General features: G+C 48.6%; 3 protein-coding genes across 5 annotated transcripts; 1 reads left to right on the top strand and 2 right to left on the bottom strand.

Moving 5' to 3' along the window:
* Positions 1-118: 118 nt before the first annotated feature.
* slc18a1 (solute carrier family 18 member A1) lies at positions 119-6,407 on the bottom strand. Of its 3 annotated transcripts, XM_029509663.1 has the most exons (17): positions 6,349-6,407; positions 5,024-5,122; positions 3,730-3,938; positions 3,507-3,631; positions 3,358-3,416; positions 3,201-3,284; positions 3,030-3,122; positions 2,851-2,940; positions 2,713-2,756; positions 2,584-2,644; positions 2,391-2,486; positions 2,216-2,294; positions 1,997-2,048; positions 1,862-1,925; positions 1,661-1,780; positions 1,283-1,416; positions 119-941 (listed from the first exon to the last, which is right to left on the bottom strand). In XM_029509663.1, the coding sequence occupies exons 2-17, from the start codon at positions 5,118-5,120 to the stop codon at positions 831-833; spliced, it is 1,518 nt and encodes a 505-aa protein (XP_029365523.1). In that variant the 5' UTR covers positions 5,121-5,122; positions 6,349-6,407; the 3' UTR covers positions 119-830. The 3 variants fall into 3 exon arrangements, with proteins under 3 accessions (XP_029365523.1, XP_029365522.1, XP_029365524.1); XM_029509662.1 differs by having other exon boundaries at positions 3,030-3,284; XM_029509664.1 differs by lacking the exon at positions 3,201-3,284.
* Positions 6,408-7,610: 1,203 nt separating this feature from the next.
* Positions 7,611-9,865, top strand: LOC115048317 (uncharacterized). Its single transcript, XM_029509694.1, has 4 exons — positions 7,611-7,805; positions 8,385-8,501; positions 9,048-9,156; positions 9,236-9,865. The coding sequence occupies exons 1-4, from the start codon at positions 7,695-7,697 to the stop codon at positions 9,544-9,546; spliced, it is 648 nt and encodes a 215-aa protein (XP_029365554.1). The 5' UTR covers positions 7,611-7,694; the 3' UTR covers positions 9,547-9,865.
* Positions 9,866-10,337: 472 nt separating this feature from the next.
* LOC115048321 (peptidyl-prolyl cis-trans isomerase-like) lies at positions 10,338-11,456 on the bottom strand. The gene is made up of 3 exons (XM_029509696.1): positions 11,331-11,456; positions 10,897-11,069; positions 10,338-10,756 (listed from the first exon to the last, which is right to left on the bottom strand). Exons 1-3 carry the CDS (start codon positions 11,454-11,456, stop codon positions 10,624-10,626), a joined length of 432 nt encoding a protein of 143 aa, XP_029365556.1. The 3' UTR covers positions 10,338-10,623.
* Between the last annotated feature and the right edge of the window lie 2,096 nt (positions 11,457-13,552).

The raw sequence follows: 13,552 nt of genomic DNA, 5'->3' as shown, positions 1-13,552 counted from the left end.
CATTCACTTCCTGTTGACTTTTCCATCTGAAAGAGTTTCTGTTTCCCGCAGCCAACAATTGCATCATCACAGGAAATGAAACAGCAGATAAGAAGCTGGAGCCACAGACAGAACAGGTCAACAAGAGCTACAGCAGGTTTAATGGCAACAAAGGTCAAAGGTCAGATACAGAGTTTGGTTCAGTTTCACATGTCAAAATTTTTCAGACTGAAGAATTAATATTCATTAAATAAACACACATTTACACAGAAATTGCTTCAATTTAAGTCAAATTCCCTTCAAATAATCAAATAATTTAAAATGATGAATGATAAAACATTTCACTTTTTCACCTGAAAATTAATTGATTTCAAGATTTCAGATTTCAAACTGACTTTAACCAATTTTACCACAAAATAAAATGTACTTTTAAAGCTGGATCAGACTGTTAATCAACAACCTAAAAAACACAGAGTTCCCCTGAGGATGCATGCCTGTTCTCAAGGTTGCTAGGCAACAAGGATAGCTGGTTATGCTAAGACAAAATCCTCCATCTTCACTTTAACGAACCCCCCACACACACACACACAAACACACACACACTCAGGACCATTAAGGAGAAGTAGATGTTGTAACAGCTGTTCATTTGTTCAGATGATCCAAACATTTTGTGTTCACTAATGAAGAAGAATTAAGCAGTTACGTTGCTTTGTCACAATGCTATCCAACAAAATGAAAGACGCTGGCCCTTTAAGAAGCAGGACTGACCTTAGTGTGACAACAGGAAGTGATGATAAGGTGAAACATGGAGACCACATCAACTAGATGGACTGTGTGCATGTGTGTGTGTGTCACTCTTCTGTCTCTTCTTCTTCACTGTAGTCGCTCAGAGGAAACTCTCGGCTCTCCCTCTGTGTGTTGTAGTTTTTTCTGTGCATCACACACTTCTGGTCGATGATGGCCTGCAAAACACACACACAGACACACACACACAGTTTATGGATATTGGGGCTTATTAAGTATAAAAGTTTCCTCTTTACTTTGAAGCAGACGCTTCTGATCTTAGATCACTGTGATGAGTTTACGCACACTTTGGCTTCAACATCACACACACGCACACACCTCCTGTTGATCTGTCAGGCCCTGTGATCACGGTGTGCGTGTGTGTTTGTGTGTGTTGTTATTTTCTGGAGCAGCTGCCCGCTGGTCTGAGTGAGACTGAACCCATCTGTCCTTAATGAAATTCAGACCTGACCCCTGACCCCTGACCCCCTCAGACCTGATCACCTTCCTGCCCATTTACCATTTTTTCCTCTCGGATGGCTGGGTTACGTAACAGGAAGCAGAGCGGAGCGTACAGGATGTTGATCACACCAATGAAGACCATGAGACAGGGGAAACCCACGGCCTGCACCAGAGCACCGCCGGTGGACGGACCTGGAACAACAGAGGACTAAATGTGGCTGTTGTTTGAGGTTGTGATGTCACAGGAAGTCTCAGTGTTAAATGCATAATCATAAACTAAAGTCCTGCAAGAAACTGACTTGGTGTAGTAACTTCCTGGGTGAGTGAGTGTCAAAATAAAAGAACACAGGGTCAGTCACTGGGACTGCACATGCTCAGTGACACCCTCCTCAAAGCAGGAAGTCAGGGACACGTCAAACAGCTGTGTGTGTGTTACCTATAGCGAAGCCCATACACAGCGCCACATCAGCAATGGCGTACACGCTTCCATAAACGGAGGCGTGGCGGATGTCAACCAGGTAACCCATGATGGCCATCATGGAGGAGTCCACCATCCCTGCAGATCACACACCCATCAGCCCACAGTCAGAGCCACGCCCCCTCAATAATCAATAACTGATCAGTCAGTGATCTTCACCTATTGCAAAGCCCAGACCGCCATTTGGACCAATCAGACCGTAGATACTGGTGGCGAAAGGAACCTGGAACACACATGGGTGGTTAATCGACGAGGGGGTGGATATCTGGGCGTGTGGACGAGTGTCCTACTTACACACAACAGACTGATGCCGACAATGAACATCCCCAACATGGAGCAGAGCCACCTGGAGACACAAAATACCCATCAGCCACCTGTCTGTCTGCAGGTTTCCCAGAAACCTCCAGGATCAGGTCTGAACAGGACTCAGGTAATCTGTTGATCTGATGATTAAACTTCTTCCTGAATGAATGCAGCAAACACACAAACACACACACACACACACACACTGACCTTCCCATCTTATTGGCCAGGACCCCAAACAGGTTTGTTCCAATCAGGTAGGAGACGCTGGCGGGTAAGAAGGCCATACCTGCAACACATCACACACCTGTCAGTCCGAGGAAGTGTCACACTGTAACGAGACACACAACTACAATTACAAACACACACAAAAAGCGGATCGTACCAAGCTGCCATTTGGGGGAGCACATGGTCTGCATCATCCAGATGGGCAGCGTGGGCTCCAGGATAGCCACGCCCATGTTGGCGAAGCACAGCGACCCTGCAGACACAAACACAGAAAGGGAGCGGACTCTGAATGATTGACAGGAGCTGGAGCCAATGACAGCCAACGGGTCAAAAGGGAGCGGCCATCTCACCGGCACTGATGAGGATGTAGGGGTCCTTTAACAGGGTCAGCAGGGGCGTGCCCTCCACGCTCTGAAACACGAGCCAATCAGAACACACAACCAAACCAGATCAGGACCAGGATCTGAAAGTGGACTCACCCCAGGAGAGATCTTTGATGGCTGCAGGATGCAGAGCTGCAATGCTGCAACACACAAACACACACAGACTCACACTCTGCGTCAAGCTTTTATTTTGGCAGTCCGTCCACAGGCAGACCTGGACCATTCTGGTCTTACCTCCATCAAACACAGCCAGGAAGGCAAGGATCAGAAAGGGGGCGCTCTTCCCCACAAAGTCGTACATCACACTGCCAAAGGGAGCTCCGACTGACACACAACACACACAGGAAACACACAATTACAGATACACATGTGCAGTTTGCCATAGAAATAGTGTGTGTGTGTGTGTGTCTCACTCAGTACGCCCATAGCTAATCCTCCCAGTGCGATCCCCATGGCGATGCCTCGCTCCTCGTCATCAGTGTACACACTGGCCAACATACCCAGACCTACACGCACAGACACACAATGGGCTGTGACACACAGGTAGACTACAGATTTGTGTGTGTGTGTGTTAAAGTGTGGACCTGCCACAGAGGAGAAAGACGAGCCGATTCCCTGCAGAGAGCGAGCGAAGAACAGCAGAGCATATGTCCCTGAAAACGCAAACACTGACACACACACACAGTCAGATTTTACAGGAAACACACTGCTGTGATTGTGCGTCTTGTGTTTGTGACTCACTGATGGTCGACACAAACAGGATGATGAATCCAGCAAACATCGGGATGTGATATCCAATTCTACAGACAGAGAGACAACCAACAACCAATCATCAATAATCAGTAACTACTTAGTCCGAACAGAAAGGATCCGTGGCTCCTCCCACTCACCTGTTGGTCAGCGGACCAACAAACGGGTTGACCAATAATTGGACAAGAGCTTTAGACGCAAACAACAAACCAACTCGGACATTTTCTTCTTCCAGGAAGAGACTGTCCTGAGAACAGGGGGGGAGCTGGGGGGGCAAGGAGACACAACCAGCCGCCTCAGTGAGGAAAATAATGGCACAGTTATTGATTATTGAACACTGATGGTGATCAAAAGGTCGCTCACCGTGGCGCTGCTGGTCTGGTTGACCTGCAGGTCTGTGGTGGTCTGGTTTGTGGACTCAGGGTCAGGGGTCGTCTCAGTCTGGACTTCCTGCAGACTGTAGGTGGCGTTGTCAAAGTAGGGGGGCGGAGCAGGGCGGCGGCTGGGCTGGGGGGTGGGAGGCACCGGGCTGGGATGATCCATCGCATACAGGAATGTTGGGATGATGGGAACTGTAGGAGGAGGCGGAGCTTACTTCACTGGTTCAAAGTTAGAGTGAATTTTTCCTGCAACCTTTAATTTTATCAGTTTAATCAGTTCACTCATAACGAACAAACAGTCACATCAAATTTATAGCTAAGATTCAAACTCTCGTCATTAAAGCTGCAAAAACACAAAACTGAACTGACACATCTGATCTGAGACAACCGCTTTAAAGGTCGAGGTCCAGAGGTCGTGTGTGTGTCTGTGTTTGTCTCTGTGTGTCTGTGTGTGTCTGTGTGACTGTGTGTGTCTGTGTGACTGTGTGTGACTGTGTTTGTCTCTGTGTGTCTGTGTGTGTCTGTGTGACTGTGTGTGACTGTGTTTGTCTCTGTGTGTCTGTGTGTGTCTGTGTGACTGTGTGTGTCTGTGTGACTGTGTGTGACTGTGTTTGTCTCTGTGTGTCTGTGTGTGTCTCTGTGTGACTGTGTGTCTGTGTGTGTCTCTGTGTGTGAGTGTGTGTCTGTGTTTGTCTCTGTGTGTCTGTGTGTGTCTGTGTGACTGTGTGTGTCTGTGTGTGTCTCTGTGTGACTGTGTGTGTCTGTGTGTGTGTGTGTGTGTGTGTGTCTGTGTTTGTCTCTGTGTGACTGTGTGTCTGTGTGTGTCTCTGTGTGTGAATGTGTGTCTGTGTTTGTCTCTGTGTGACTGTGTGTGTCTGTGTTTGTCTCTGTGTGTCTGTGTGTGTCTCTGTGTGTCTGTGTGTGTCTGTGTGTGACTGTGTGTGTCTGTGTGTGTCTCTGTGTGACTGTGTGTGTCTGTGTGTGTATGTGTGTGTGTGTGTGTGTGTGTTTGTCTCTGTGTGACTGTGTGTCTGTGTGTGTCTCTGTGTGTGAATGTGTGTCTGTGTTTGTCTCTGTGTGACTGTGTGTGTCTGTGTTTGTCTCTGTGTGTCTGTGTGTGTCTGTGTGTGTCTCTGTGTGTGAATGTGTGTCTGTGTTTGTCTCTGTGTGACTGTGTGTGTCTGTGTTTGTCTCTATGTGACTGTGTGTGTCTGTGTTTGTCTCTGTGTAACTGTGTGTGACTGTGTGTGTCTGTGTCTGTGACTGTGTGTACTCACCGACCACAGTGAGCAGCATGTTGTCGAGCAGCAGAGCTACACACACAACCACGAGGACGAGTCTGGGAGAACCACGACTCTGATGGAGCCACACCATGTCTGCACACAGACACACACAGACACACACAGACACACACAGACACACACAGACACACACAGACACACACCGTAGCATCAACTGGTCTTATGAATTCAACACATTAAAGGTTGACGTCCTGAACTCTCAGACCGGTTTGTGATTTTGATGTTGAACCTGAGTTCAACACACTAACATGGTTGTGCGTCTGTGTTGAGTCTGAGCTGATCTTTAATAAACATGTGTTGTTGTCGTTGTTGTTGTTGTTGTTATCAGACTCCAGGCAGCCTTGGGTCCAGACGTGGTCTGGGTTCTTCTTCTGCTCATTTAACAGCGTACACACACGCACGTCTGTCGGCCATCTTGGTTTTAGAAACCATATCTGAAGGAGAAGGCGGAGCTGAGAAAGAGTGAGGGGAGGGGCTGACCCACTCTGTACTGTATACTGATTGGGTGGTACAGTCCATCACTCCCACCATAACCACGCCCCCCGGTCCATCCCCAGCTTAATAATTTAGCCAACAGACAGATGTGTTTGGCTAATTGTCCCCTCTGTTTCCCGTCTCTATGCTAAGCTAACTTCCTGTTTGGAGTTGTCCTCATTAGTGTGCAGGTGAGCTGTTTCCTGTCCGTCTGCGCTGACTGCTGATTGGTTTAGAGTCTCTGTCCTGCCTCACTAACATGGTTAAACACACGCACACACCTTTTATTCTCTTATCTCTGTCATCTTGTTTACTCCACCTCTCTCCCTCGCTCCCTCTGTTTGGTGGAAAATTGATGTGAAATGTAATTTAGAGGCTTTTGTTCAATGCAGAAACAAAAAAATGTTCATATTTAAATATAAAACATGTTACGCACACACACACACACACACACACACATTATCTGACTGGACTGAATGCTTTTAAAGACTTACATTGTGGATAAACAATGGAAAAAATGTTTAATAGGAATAAAAGGAATCTAAAATATAAGCATGAAAAAATATAAAATTAAAAAAAAAATTTAACAAAAAAAGATTTGAAGTAAGTTCAAATTAAATTGGGAAAAAAATATCAAATTAAAATGAGGACATTTCTGGAAATAAATTAAAAAAAGAAACATCTGAGAAAATCAAAGCTGAACATGTAAACATGGAAAAAATAAAAAACAACATTCAAGAAACAGCTGATTGAAACCTTCAAAGAAAAAATGAATAAATCAAACTCTAATCATTCAACAAAATTAAAGCCCAGCAGGTACGTCCTACCTGGACGAGTGCAGATCTTCTTCTTCCTCCAGCTGCTGGCCGAACGACTATATGTCTGACCTGAGGGAGGAGAGAGAGAGAGGGGGCAAGGGAAGGAGCGAAGGGAGGAGGAGGATGTTTCCTCGCTTTCATTCTGATAATGACACAAACAGACAATATGGAGACACACACACACACACACATTTCCACAATGAACACTGAAATGATACACCCTCTGACCTGTGTGTGTGTGTCTGTAATTGTGAGCATCTGCTGTCCTTTTATTGAAGCCCTGGAACAACCTGCAGGCTGGAGACCTTATCGCACACACACATCTACACACAGACACACACAAAAGGCCTGTTTACTGTTAACTCCTTCATGTGTGTTTGTCTTCATATGTGGAGCCACACAGCAACACAAAACAAACAATTCAGTCAGACACAGTTTAAATTAAATGTCATATTGGATACAGTGTGTGAGTCCGCGTCACTGTGGACTGTTGTGGGGGGGTTTATGTGCATGATGATGATCCAGATGTTGCTCAGTTCAGATCGGACTCAAAGTCCTGACTTCTGCCCATGAAGCCTTGGAGACATGTTGCCATGGAGACCAGAGAGGAAGCTGACATGGACAGATCTGATGGACTGAGGCCGACCTGGGGCAGGTCTAGACTGGTCCAGACCAGATCAGATCAGACCTGTAGTCTTGGATCTGAAAGGATCCAGTTCAGGGTCTGGGACCAGAAGGAGGAGCTGGACATCTGGGCCATAAAGTCCTGCCTTCTCCGCTGTGGATTGGCTGAGACGCCTGTCTGTTAAAACAAACGCACCTGTAAACACACAACTCTCTGAAGAGGACTCACTTCTGTTGGTTAATCAGCTTTAATCACCCGTAAACTGCCGCACATCCGCCGGCTGACACACAGCTCCAGCTCTAATGAGTCTTTATCCCCTCAGCTCAGACCACATGAAGAACCCCCCCTCCCTCACACACACACAAGCTCCTCAGACAGCTCTACCTGTCTTGTGTCTCCAGGTGGGTTTTAATCTCTCTGTGGTCTCTGCGGTGTCAGGTATCAAACGCCCTGCCTCACCTGAGGCCGCGGGGCTTCCAGGAAGGAAGAGAAGGCGGCGCTGTCTCCACCGACTGATGCGGTCGAGCTTCAAACGCACCCTCAAAACTTCAGAGGAACAGGCGGCTGAGAGAGGCCGGATCAGAGGGGAGAGGAGGGGTATAAAAACAAACGCACCTGAAGGCAGCAGTCAAGAGAAGAACTGAGCTTTATCTTCTCCAACAGCTGCAGAAGATCTAACCTGAAGGATTTTAAAGAGGTTTCACTGACAGCAGGATCCTTGAAGTCCAGGATGTGGATGTGGCGCAGTGTTCTGTGTGTGTCTCTGGTCTACGGTCTGGCTCTGGACTCAAACACCATCCGGTCGTCCAAAGAGACGGTGGCACAGAGCTCCGAGCAGCTGGTAAGACTCTGGATCACTTCAGAGAGGCTTCAGTCACAGCTGACAGATTATTATAGCAAGCGTTTCAGTCCAGGATACAACCTTCGATTGAACCGACTGACAGACACATTCAGGCTGTTCAGTCTCCACAAATACAAACTCAGCTGACTCTGTCTGATCAGTTCAGACAGAAAGCCAGAACTAACTAAACTCTGAATGTTTCCTTCTTCTCCACAGAAAAGTTCCTCTCATCTATCTTTATCTGATCAGGGGTTCTGCTCATTAATGATGAAAAATCAGCTCCAAATATCTGATTGTCTTTATTCTGTCAACACAATAAACTAACAAACGTACAGGACTGATCCAGAGACTCTCTGATTGGCTGTGACATCACCCACTGGAGCCAGTGGGAGCATCTGATGTAGAGACTACAGACGTCACCATCAAAGATGGAGGATGATGATGGGCAGATAAACACACAGAAGGAGTCAGAGAGTCGGGCTGATTCTGTTTAACCATCAGAGAGCAGCTGACGGAGGAGACTCCTCCTGTGAGGTTAACAGTTGACGATAATGATACCAGTTCTCACCTGTCCAACAGGATGGTTCCCATGGTGACCAGGTGGAGGAGGCAACTCGACATCAGACCGAGACAAACTTCAACTCCCGTCGTCGACCAGCCGCTCCGTGTTCTGCCCCGGACTGTTACACACCAGAGGTCAGACACACACACTCACTGTTACACACGAGTGCTCTGTGTTTCCATGACAACCAGGTGACATGTGGACTCTGAACAGAGAGGCTGTTACCGTGGAAAGCTTTGTGACCTTAGTCTCAGAGTGTGAAAACCAGACGGGGCAGACAGCTGGACAGGTTTTATGTTCCACATTACAGGAAGTGCAAGTACACAATGATGATGATGATGATGATGATCCTTCTCATCATCATCATCATCTTCGGTCTAAACAGGTTTCAGGTCAGCTGACATTTTGTCCAAATGCCTGTGAGGTCACAGTCTGTCGACCTCCAGCTTCATTCTCTCTACTGACCATCAGGGGGCGACAGTGGTTGTACAAAGAAGTCAGATGTGATGGAATCAGATATCATTTGCCAAATAATAATCATTTAAAGGGCAGACAGAATTTCACGGTTCCATGAGAGTTCTGGGTTTTATGAAACAGACAGTAGAGTGAATCTTCAGAGACAGTCGTGGTTTCTGAAGGATCAGGAAGGTCTGAACCGTTCGTGCTGATGTGTCCCTCAGAGGGGACGATGCAGTAACAGAGCTCAGAGAAGACAGACTGCTCGGGACAGACAGGTGGACCAACAGGGAGACACAGAGAGAGACACCGACAGCTTCAACAGGACCAAAGGTGAGTCCTGAAGGTCAGATCCAGGCCTGCAGGATGCAATTTCAGGAGTTGTGTTGAACTCTGGATTTGTGTTGTTCAGCTCCAGAGATGTCAAGCTGCGTCCGGTCCGGCGACTGTGCGGCCGGTTTGTGCTGCGTCCGGTACCTGACCGGGAAACGGTGTCAGAGGATCCCGGTGGAGGGGGAGGCCTGTCTGCTGCGAGGCTCCACCAAGCTTAGGAGGAACCTGGGCCGCTGCGACTGTGACGTGGGACTGTCCTGCACCGCAATCAACAGGGCGGAGCTGGGCAAGAACAAAGGCCAGGGGGTGTGTCTGCCCCGTCCGAGGCCGGGCCAAAGGAAAACAAGGCATTCTGGGAAGAAGAGGAGGACGGCAGAGAGGAGCTGTTGACAGCTTCATCAGACTCTAATTTAAATCGCCAGTCAATTTGTAGCTGCTTCTTTTAGCTGTTTGAAACTCAAAAGTGGATCTTCTCATGGACCAGGTTTCAGCCTGCCACATCTGAGAAATGAACTTCTCTCCATGTCGATCACATGAGATCACAGGGCCCCTCCAATAGAAGTTAGACATTTTCACAAAAATAAAGGTAGAGCCGTCTAATAAAATCTGAGCATTTTTCTGACTTGTTCTGAGTTCTGTCCAGGTCCAATTTATTTATTGTCTTCTGACAAGAAAATGTCCACCTTTCTCAAACTCAACACAAATAAAGTTCTTCTCCTTCAAATGTGAATTTGTCTCCATCACATCTCAGCTGCATTTACCGTCATCTCTGCTTCTTCCTATATTAAAAACAAACAAAACAAAACACCACCATCTCACCATTACTGCAGGAAGTACTTTTGTTGTGACATTTATTGTCCCCAGTGCCTCCATCTTAAGAACCCGCCTCAACTTTGCACAAAATTTCTTGGACAGCTGTGGCCAATCAGCAGAGCCAAGACTGCGTCCTCTGATGGACAAGTTTCACTGCAGACTTGTGACAGTTGGGGGTCAGTAAATGGGTTCTGCTGTTCGACCTGTTGAGACCAAACTGGGCGGAGTCTGAATAGAGAATTAGAATGACCCAGTTCAGCCACCTCACTTCTCAGATCAGCGAAGGAAGGAGTTTGTTTTTGCTGAGTCACACCAGTTCAATTTTTACTGGAAAACTCTCCAAACAAAAAGCTGACACTTTTCACTTGTCAAGGCATCATTTGTTTTATTTTCTTATTTTTTTTGACTTAACAAAAAACTGTTGGGACTTTGTGGAAAAAAACGTTAATGCAAAAGAAACTTTCAAAGTCACAAATGCAGCAACATGATTTCAACAAGAACAGAATAAAAAAAAAAAAAAAAAAAAAGGTGGGTGGGGGGGGGGGGGGGGGTCGGTTGACTCCATCAATAGGAATGTTGAACGGTGATGGGTGGGGGTGGTGGCCTGAAGGGGGTGTGGCTACAGGGCAAGCAGGAAGGGTTAAGTGCTGCAGCTCAGAGCTGCCCACAGTTGGCGATGGCGACCTTCTTGGTTGTTTTGCCGGATGCACAGCCGAAGGTCTCCATCTTCTTGACTACATCCAAACCTTCAACCACATTCCCAAACACAACGTGCTTCCCGTCCAGCCTGTGGACACAGAGGGTCAATGGAGTCACTGAACAAGGCCAGTCATGGACCTGTCCCGGTCCATGACTGCATTTCAGCTGGGGGTCTGAGTAAAGACCACAGCCAACCAGGTACAGGTTTGTGTTGCGTGCGTTGCTCACCATGCTGTCTTTTCTGTACATATGAAGAACTGGGATCCGTTGGTGTTTGGCCCAGCGTTGGCCATGGACAAGATTCCAACGCCAGTGTGCTTCAGGGAGAAGTTCTCGTCAGCAAACTTGTTGCCGTAGATGGACTTTCCACCAGTTCCATTGTGGTTGGTGAAGTCACCGCCCTGCATGTCCAACACCACACATTTAATAAGTCATTTTTACATTCAATATTCACACTGCTCAGACAAAAAGCACCCAAATACAAACATTAGAAACAGGATTTTCACCATGTTTTAGGACTAATGACAAAACAAGAAGCTCTTCATCTAAGTTCAACTTCATGTTCAGTTCAGAGTGAAAGCTGCTTGAAGGAAAATGAACTTGTTTTTGCTGCCATTGTGGCTGAAATGCGTCATCTCACTAAAGTCCTGTTTTTGCCTCACCTGGCACATGAAGCCAGGGATGATACGGTGGAAGGTGCAGCCCTTGTAGCCGAAGCCCTTCTCGCCGGTGCAGAGGGCGCGGAAGTTCTCAGCTGTCTTGGGCACAACGTCACTGCGGAGCTGCATAAGAGGGGGAGGGGAGGAAAGTGAGTCAGTTAACTGTTCTGGACAAACAGGGTGTGAAATCAGTGCTTCGTTTCCAGACAGATAGGGCTGATAGCGGCTCGGGCTGAGCATTAACAGGGAAATGAAGAAACCTTTGGCTGGAGGCCTGGGCCGTTTAACGGGTGACAGACAGGCTGCAGCACTGCAGCAGACCGAAGACCTGATGTGGGGGGGGGGGCTGCAGCGACAGCTGAATCCAGATCAGCCCCCCCACACTGAAACAAAATGTCTGCCGGTCCCTCCCGGTGGGCCTCGGTGTGTCTGTTTACGGCGCTTCCTGTTGATGGAGCAGCCTCGGGGCGCCAAATACAGACAAAGACCGCGAGCGTCACACGCGGCTCGGAGTTCCCTGACGGCGCGCGGGAAAGCCCCTCGAGTCACAGCGACAACAAAATGGCTGCCGGACTGTCGGTGGTCCGGCTCACCGATGGCGGCCCGCCGGCTCTTATGTAACATCCCGGAGCACAAAGGCCTCCGGAGCCCCGGCCCTGCCGGAGGCGCCGACATCCGCATTTTCCCTCCCCCTCCCCCTCCCCCGCCGTGGAACTTTCCAGAACCCCCCCCCCCCCCCCCCCAACACGTGAACCGGCGCAGTTAGCTGCGGCTAACACCGGAGCTGCACGGTGCCCGGGGGCCGGAAGCCCACACCGCCGGACTCTGACCAGGGAGGGGGCCGGGCTGCAGCAGAGGCCGCGGCCATAAGGGCTCCGTCTTCCGGTGAGACCGAACACGAAGCCACCGGAGGTCTGAGGTCATGTTAGCACGCGGAGCCGCGCTAGATGGACGCCGCAAACACGTGCACGCATCCCGCGAGCGAAAATAAGAGTACCGTAAACAGCATCCTTCCGCCGCCGCTGGAGTCCGGGCCGCCGGCCGTCCGGGCTTACCTCCATCACCACCCGGCCGATGGGCTCGTTGCCGGCGTCGATGTCGAAGAAGACTTTGGGGTTGGCCATGTCTGCAGACGGAAGTGGAGCGGGTCGACTGGAGAACAACACCGACGGCCGCGAGGAAGGGAAAAAGACGGGGGGCTGTGGATGGCTTTTATATAAGTCCCCGTTGGGCGGGGTTAAACCGCACTGAGCCAATCAATGACTCGGGAGAATTTGATCGGCGTTGGCTGTGGCGAATCAGCAGGTCCATAGAGCTCGCGCTCAGTAACGTCCAGTCCAGTGCGCTACGGGTGATTGACAGCCCGGACATCCAGTACGCGCGGCAGGCGCAGCGCGTGAACAGCCAGGCCCGCAGTCAGAGCGCGTCCCCGCCGGCTGACTGAGGAGCGTGTGCACGGTCACGCGGTCAGGGCGCGGTCCATCCTGTTCTGCACACAAATAAAAAAAAGTTTAGTCTTTAAAATACTAAGGGGCACTTCCGGGGACACAGCTGTGACCTTTGACCCTTCAAAGGAGTGATGGAAAACTTGAACAGGAAAATATTTTTAAAAATGGCAACTGTTGAAACAACTCAAAGTTGTAGTCAGTGAGGTTTTAGGACAAAAAGCTTGCAGTGTGACCAGAAAGAGGACGGCTCTACTTTCTGTTGATGATTGATGGTATAGGTGAGTCAGGGGCGGAGCCATTTTCTTTCAGTTCTTTCAGGCTGGGGACAGAACGGATGACGCCAGCACAGGAAGTGAAGTGTTTGATGTTGGTGGAGGCGGGTAGACCACAGTGACCTTTGACAGCCTTTGATGCTCAGACAGAGGAGGTGTTGCCTGCTGGCATCATGAAGACTCTAACATCTCAGGAATAACAAACTGAAGATGTGACGACAAACAATTTATTCATTTTTAGTTTACAACAAAAACTGAATGGCATCTCCATAAACCAGGTTTACCTGTTTGTTACCTGGTTACCATGGATACCGCTCAGCTCTGTTCATTCATCAACATTACAGGTGGACGTAATGAAGTGATCGCTGTGCCTTCTACACTGACAGTTCATTCATATTATTTTCCTCTCCGGTTCTTTTCAGGGGTGAAATAATGTTTTTCTGATGAACAGAGTGATTAAAGCATCACCGACGCCGTTTGTCTGTCTTTCCAGTGTGTGTTTATT

Source organism: Echeneis naucrates, chromosome 9 (assembly GCF_900963305.1).
Source record: "Echeneis naucrates chromosome 9, fEcheNa1.1, whole genome shotgun sequence".
NCBI classification, from domain to species: domain Eukaryota; kingdom Metazoa; phylum Chordata; class Actinopteri; order Carangiformes; family Echeneidae; genus Echeneis; species Echeneis naucrates.
The sequence above is the reverse complement of the archived record's forward strand: the minus strand, read 5'-3'. Positions and strand labels throughout refer to the sequence as shown.